Genomic DNA, 7,189 nt, shown 5'->3' on the forward strand with positions numbered 1-7,189 from the left:
TGAGGACAAGTATTTCAACTAAGCATATGCCTGAAGAACAATATTATAAAACTTACTTCATCTCCAGAACTTCCTCTAAGTGTTTTCTTCTCTCGGCCCGAAGGTTGGTCACATGAGTTTCCTTCTCTGCCAGTGACTGCTGAGTGCAGGACAGCTTCGCCTTCATGGACTCCAGCTCCTGTTTTACCTTCTCCATGGCCATCAGTAACTCCTCCACCTACGATCAATACAGAAAAGACAGAAACTGAGCATCTGGGTCAGGTATAGTCAGAGGAGCTGGGCAGTGGGCAACGCCTGGGTCCACAAAATTGAAGACACACCCATCAAAAATTCTGTACTCTCGCAGGATCAGACATAAATGGCAGTGAAAGAAATACATCTCTCATCTTCCCTCCACTATAATTCTTCTCAGTTTAGGTCCAAAAAACCCTCATTTTCTTTTTGACAAATGTAAGGGCATCAGAAGTAACAGTGTGCCAGGAACAATCCCTTCGAAGGAATTTATTTAGAAACAGTCCAGAACCTTCCATGGAAATAACAATATAATGCAGATAAAAATATAAGGAACAAAATCATAATAAATATTTCTAGAACGATTTTAGGAAATAAAAGCCATAAACCTGACTAATACCAGATGCAGAATAAACATAAATGAGTCATTTTTATTCGTTCAAACTAAGAGTCTTCTGTTTATACCATCACAAAAAATTTCTTGTTAAAGAAACAGCTAGAATTCAATCGGATAATTTCCTGCTCTAAAGCTGGGTAGGTAGAGATTTTCTGACGAAGGCAGAAAGAAAAGAAAAAATATATATAACCAGATAGAGAAGAGACAGAACGCTTTTAAAAGGCCTGTAAAGGACTTCCCTGGTGGCGCCGCCCGCGAGGACCGGGACGGCCGTCCGCGCCGCCCTCCCTCCCTCCCTCCCTCCCCGGCCGCTGAGGTGAACCGCGGACAGGCCGCTAGCGGGGTCTCCCGGGCCGTGCGGGCAGCCCGAGGGCCTCCGGGCGGGAAGCCCACCTGTCCGCGGGCGCCAGGCTCCTCGGGGCGGCACGCCCCGGGCTCTGCGTGACTGGCCCCCTGAGGCAGCGGCGGAGGCGGCGACCCACTGTTTGCGCCGCACCGCCTCCTAGGGCAAGAGGGAGGAGACAGACGCCGCCCGCCCGGCGCCTGCCGTGTGCGCCCGCCGTGTGCGCCCGCGCCGGCCCGCAGCCCAGAGCCCCCGCCCGCCAGCCCCCAGCCCCCCAGCCCGCCAGCCTCACCTACGGCTCCGCCCTCCCCGGGGGCGCGCTGCCGGGACCCAGCCAGGGCCGTGAGGAGGAGCGGGCGGAGGAGAGCCGAGGGGCCTAGCGCCAGCGACGGGCGGGAAGCTCCAGGCGCCGCCCGACCCCGAGCTGCCGCCACCGCGGCCGTCTCACCCTGCTCAGGGCTGCCGCTGCCGCTGCCGGCCGGGCGCCGCCGCCGCCGCCGCCGCCGCCGCCGCCGCCGCCGCCGCCGCCGCCGCCGCCGCCACCGCCACAGCCGCCGCCGCCGCCACCGCCACAGCCACAGCTCCGCCCGGGCGCCCGACGTCACCGCGCGCCGCCCCCTGCGCGATTCCCCAGCCCCGCCCCGGGCCGACGTCAGCGCCAGCCCCGCCCCCGCGCGACCGCGCCCGGTCGGCGTCCCGAAGCCTCCGGGGAGTGCGACTGGGGCGCGCGCGGGCCCCGGGCACTTTCCGGGTGTTGTCTTTACTGTGATATCTTAGTTAAGTCTAGTGGGGTGTCCCCCCCTTTTTTAAAATTACTAAAGTATGTCATTGTGTTAATTCAACATTAATACTAGAAACAAAAGTGAAAATTCCCATAGCAACAGCTGCTCTTTTTCTATGCTACGTTTATGCTTTTAGTAGTAGTATGAGAGCTGTTAAATGTGCGTTTTGCACATACTGTGTAAAACACATTGATGGAGAAAGAGCAGGGAATGAAGTATTTTGGCTAATCAAATAATAAACAGTGTATTGATTATCAATGTTCAGAGAAATATAATGTAATAAAGTAGATTAAGCATAAAGGTTATGTGGAATATAGTTTACTTCTATGGCTTTTCAAAATGTGAGCCTGGAGGTGCTGATTCACTCATGTATTCATTCAACAGTTATTTATTGAGTATGGTTCTGGGTACTTTTTTTAGCCTTTGGGAATACAGTAGTGAACAAAGCTGACAAAAATTCCCACCTTCATGGAACTTACCTTCTGGACACCTTCTTGGGAAATGAAGAGGAATTCAGCAAAGGCGATTAATAAGAGGTTATTGAGGGAGGAGGAAGACCAGGAGAGTGCGATGTACTAGAAATGAAGGAAAGGAAGTTTTCAAGGAGGAGGGAATGGTCAACTGTGTCATTGTTTAAAGATGTGTCAGACTGTTGGGTAAGAAAGAATTCTGCCTGATTATAATGCCTAATAACAGAGAAATGACTAAATGCTTTTTAGTGTGAGATGAGACAAATGTAAGAATCTTTCAGTTTTTTACTTCCTTTGACTGATTTTTAAAAACATATATATTTCATTCTTTATTCTTTTCAGAACAAAATATGCAACCTGGGAGTTTATACTTGTACTAAGGAGAGGTATGACACTGTTGTTACTAATTATATGTACACTTATTTTTTTAATACATGTATCAAATCAGAAGTTATAAAAGTATACAGGGAAAAAAATAAGTCTCTTCTGTCCCATCCAGTTACTCCTGAAGGCAGACACTGTTTCCAATTTGTTGTTTTTCCTAACCAGTGAAATTTTGTGCAGTAACACGGCATTTAGCTATTTTAAAATTGCATAAATATAACAAGTGTTTTTATCCCCTATGTATTTTTTTTTGCAGGCTTAATATTTGTTTTTATAATTTAAGTCTAGCTACCTGCAGACCATTTTTTTTTTTTAAATAACAGCTTTATTGAGAGACAATCCACATACCATACGATTCACCCATTAAAGTGTACAATTAAATTCTTTTGGTACATTCATCACCACGATCAATTTTAGAACATTTTCATCCTCCCAAAAAGAAGCCCCAAACTCATTAGCAGTCATTCCCCTGACCTTTGGTTTTAAAGCTCTCTTTTTTTTAAAGAAATAATTACTTAATTTATTTTTGGCTGCGTTGGGTCTTCGTTTCTGTGCGAGGGCTTTCTCTAGTTGCGGCGAGCGGGGGCCACTCTTCGTTGCGGTGCGCGGGCCTCTCACTATCGCGGCCTCTCTTGTTGCGGAGCACAGGCTCCAGACGCGCAGGCTCAGTAGTTGTGGCTCACGGGCCCAGTTGCTCCGCGGCATGTGGGATCTTCCCAGACCAGGGCTCGAACCTGTGTCCCCTGCATTGGCAGGCAGATACTTAACCACTGCGCCATCAGGGAAGTCCTATATGGGAAATTTTTTAAAATATTTCCTAGAAACCACCAGACTCGCTGGCCAGTGTCACACTGAAACTTAGAGTTGTGAAGGAGGATGGGTTTGGGTTTGGGTTTGGGTTTGGGAATGGGTTTATTACAACTGGCCCAGACCTCCACGCTTCATCCCTTAGGGTTAAAAGAGGGGCCCCCCTGCTCCCTAAGATCAAGGGTTCTCCACCCTAGCTGAACAAAATAGCAGTCTCTTAACGGGAAACAAGTGGGGATAGCGGGCAATGAACAATGGGCCACGGCTGCGGGTGATTGTGTCCGTTAGCTTTAAGGCCGCCACACAGGTCCCAGCAGTTTCTAACAGTACATGGGATGCCTATCACCCAGCAACCTTGACTGACTAGCAGTGGCACCCTGGAAATGCTGTGTTGGGAAGTACCTACCAATGAAGTACTTGTAGGACCCCAGGAAAGAAGAGCTGTGCTTTACAGCACCGGCTATGACCCAAATAGCCAAGGAGGTAGCAAGCAGCATGATATCTGTACCGCAGATCTTTTCTTGTAGCTGGAAAGCCCCAGCCTGTGATGGCAATTCCTATTTTCTTCCCTCTGGAAGATCAGTCCCAACCGCACTACCCCTGCTTCTGCTTCCTCTGAGTCTGAATGTCATCTGCCCACATTGAGGAGGAAAGGAGGAAGCCCAGGAGAGGCGTAGGCAGGAGGAATCCCACATTCCTCCTGACATCTGATTGAAGCACAGGTAAAGTGAGTCTTATGCTGTCCTTACCGAGTTCTAAGTATGAGGGACTGTACTGCACACGCAACCCCAGAATAAGCACTGGAGATAAACTGACTTGCAAACTCTGTATCTGAAAAATCGCCTCAAATCTGAAATCACCAGTATTTCTACACCATTTTTAGTGTCTATTTTTACGAACCAATTTTCGAAAGCACCATCAGCAACAGGTCTAGAGCGTTCCTTTCCAAACCTGAATATTTTTAAGCAAACTTTTCATCTTCCTTAGCTAGATGAGTTCAGGAAAAACATTTCATTGATTAAAAGGGCTGCATTACAAAGGTTTGCCCCAAGACAACACAAGCTCCTCGAGAGCAGGGATTTGGGGCTGGTTTGCTCAGTGTCCCCAGCATCTACCCCAGGTGTCCTTACATCAAAGCATTCCATAAATATTTGTTGAATTAATGCCGTAGCATGACCGGCCTTCTTGTGCTGTATGATGTGAACTGCATGACTTTCCCCCTGAGGATTAAGATATTGATGGAGCATCCTTCAAGATCAATGGCATGCCCTAGATGAAAGATAGGGATGTGTAGGAGGAAACCTTGCCAGTCAAAGCTATCTATCTATTCAGTCTTAAGTGGAAACTCAAAAGACATGCACCACGGGAGCTGGTTGTAGGCCCAAAGTCACAGCTCTCCTTACAAGGAACTGTGTCATGCTAGGAAGTCACTTAACAATCATAGCAGACACGTACATAAGTGTCAGGCCCTATTCCCAGTGCTTTATGTAGATTACCTCACTTAATCTTCACAACAAGGCTATAAGGCAGATTCTGTTACCATCACGTCCCTTTAACCGATGAGCAAACTGGGGCACTGCGTTACATCACTTGCCCAGTGTCACATACAGAGCATCAGAGCCAAAATGTGAACCTGGCAATGCGGCTTAAGTATCCGTGTGAATAACATCTGCATTGTGTGGCCACCTGGGCCTCCCAGGACCTCTGGGATTTCAGTTTCCTCACTGTCTGGGGGGCGGGTGCGGACAGTGAGGAATGATGGATACATCAGGAGGCTATCAAACCTTCTCAGCTGCTTGATTGCTTTTTGAAAAGAAATCTTGGCTAGTCAAATTCATAGAAACAATGTAGGATGGTGGTTACCAAGGGCTGGAGGGAGATGAAAAGGGGGAATTGTTATTGAAAGAGACTAGAGTTGCAGTTTGCAAGAGGAAAAAGTCTGGAGATCTATTTAACACTGAGTATACTTAACACTACTGAGCTGTACACTTAAAAACAGTTAACAAAAGTTTCCAACTTACGTGTTTAACCACAGGAAGGGAGGAAAGGAGGAAAGGACAGAGGAAAGGATGGATGAAGGGACTCTTACCTGGCAGCTCAAGAAGTAAAACAGAGGCGGAACTGCTGAATCAGTGGGAAAAGGAGCCCAAGGTTCCAGCCTCTCGGCTTCTTTCCCCAGATCCTCCCACCAGAACAGCCCCTCGGGGAGATCATCAAAGCAAAGTTTTAAAACCACTAAACAGGACAACTTCTCAATTCTCTTTAAGACAATTTCAAAAGCCGCGGGTCCAATCACACTCTCAAAAGTCTCCAGCTGAAAAGCCCTCCTGGCCCCTCAAGGCCGAATCGGTTCACACTCACCACCATGGTCCTTGAGATTGTCCACATGGTAGCCCCAGTGTAAGTGTCCAAGCTCACAGAGCACCGCCGTGGCCCCCTGTACTCAGAGTTACTCATCACAGCGGTCTCTTGAGCCTCTGTGCGCTGCCTATTTCATCCTTGTTTGTGGAGTGAGAGCTGTGTGCTCACCCGCCGCCCCAGCTCAGAAGGCTGTTTCTAGTCCCACCTTAGTTATGGGCGAGGCGCTATATCTATGCCACTGTCACCTGCACAAGGTGCCCAATTCCCCCACCTCGTCTGTTCTGGGGGCTTAACAAGTATCCAGGACTCTCAGATGGAAGGGTGGAGAGGGAGTAATTCAGAAGAGACTTAGGCACAGGGGAGCATGATGATACCCCATCCTTCCCTTTCCCTCAACCAGGGTGCTGAGCCATGGTTCCTGATCAGGGAGAGAATGAATGCTGGGAAAGCAGCCAACGCCATAACCAACTTGTAGCAATGAGGGCCAGAGAACTGAGACGAAAGTACGTGGGGGCCATTGGCACATATCGTGCAGTTAAAAAAAAGAAAAGAAACCAGGAATGCTAACTAAAGGACAGAACGATTATCATCTTTGACTGTAAACCTCTCTCTGCATCATCCTTGGGTCCTAAAGCGACCTATTTCCATCACACGCACATTCCACCAGCAGCCGAAACTCACCTCAGCACCCATGTTATATTCTGACCCAGTTTACATGGAGCTGACTGAAAGGCAAAGAATAAGAAAATGAGGCGTTTGAAAGGGAAATCCATGCTTCCTAGTTTAGAGCTGCACAAACTCCTTTGCCCACCACAGGAAGGGATTAGGCTACTCAATCCGAGTAACCCATTTCTCTTTGTTTGGGAACATGGTGATTCTATTCAGAGGGCATAAATAAGATAAAGGACCCACGCATACTAGATTTTTCATTTGGCAAGCAGAATAAAAATCTGAACCTACTATACCTGTGGGAAAATAATCAATTTTTCATAGACTTATTATAGGCTTCACAAAATCTACTGCACACATATTTTTAAAAGTAAGAAAGCGGCTTTTTAATGATACTTAAAATACATGGCATGGCAAGAATTATTTAAAATGTGTTTCTGAGGCCTGAAGTTTGGTACTGCCTGCTAAAATATAGATGATTTGGATAAGGCTGTCTTCTCGGGATAAACGTGAGACCTAAGCGCATCTTATCATAAAACTAATAGGAAGGTTGGTATTCAGGCAGTTAAGTAATTGGTATAAATCCTCCCAAGATATTAGATCCCCTGAACTCGCAACAGTTAGTGGTTGTTCATTGGCCTGTGTGCATTAAATAACTCCCCTTAACCCAGAGGCCAGCAATCCACTGTTCACATAAAGTCAACACAAAGCAGAGCAAGAGGAAGCAGAGCTGAATCCAATAGAC

General features: G+C 47.5%; 1 protein-coding gene across 1 annotated transcript in view; it reads right to left on the reverse strand.

Moving 5' to 3' along the window:
• LOC309623503 (uncharacterized protein) overlaps positions 1–6,468 on the reverse strand; it is a gene marked incomplete at its 5' end in the record, with an annotated part of 32,608 nt that extends 26,140 nt beyond the window's left edge. The window contains 4 exons of the mRNA XM_082380451.1: positions 57–217; positions 1,264–1,743; positions 5,776–5,851; positions 6,457–6,468. Of these exons, the coding sequence (XP_082236577.1) occupies positions 57–217; positions 1,264–1,743; positions 5,776–5,851; positions 6,457–6,468 (729 nt within the window). The remainder of the gene's footprint in view (positions 1–56; positions 218–1,263; positions 1,744–5,775; positions 5,852–6,456) is intronic.
• Positions 6,469–7,189: the final 721 nt, after the last annotated feature.

Source organism: Balaenoptera borealis (genome assembly GCF_965194805.1).
Source record: "Balaenoptera borealis genome assembly, chromosome: 2".
Classification (NCBI taxonomy): domain Eukaryota; kingdom Metazoa; phylum Chordata; class Mammalia; order Artiodactyla; family Balaenopteridae; genus Balaenoptera; species Balaenoptera borealis.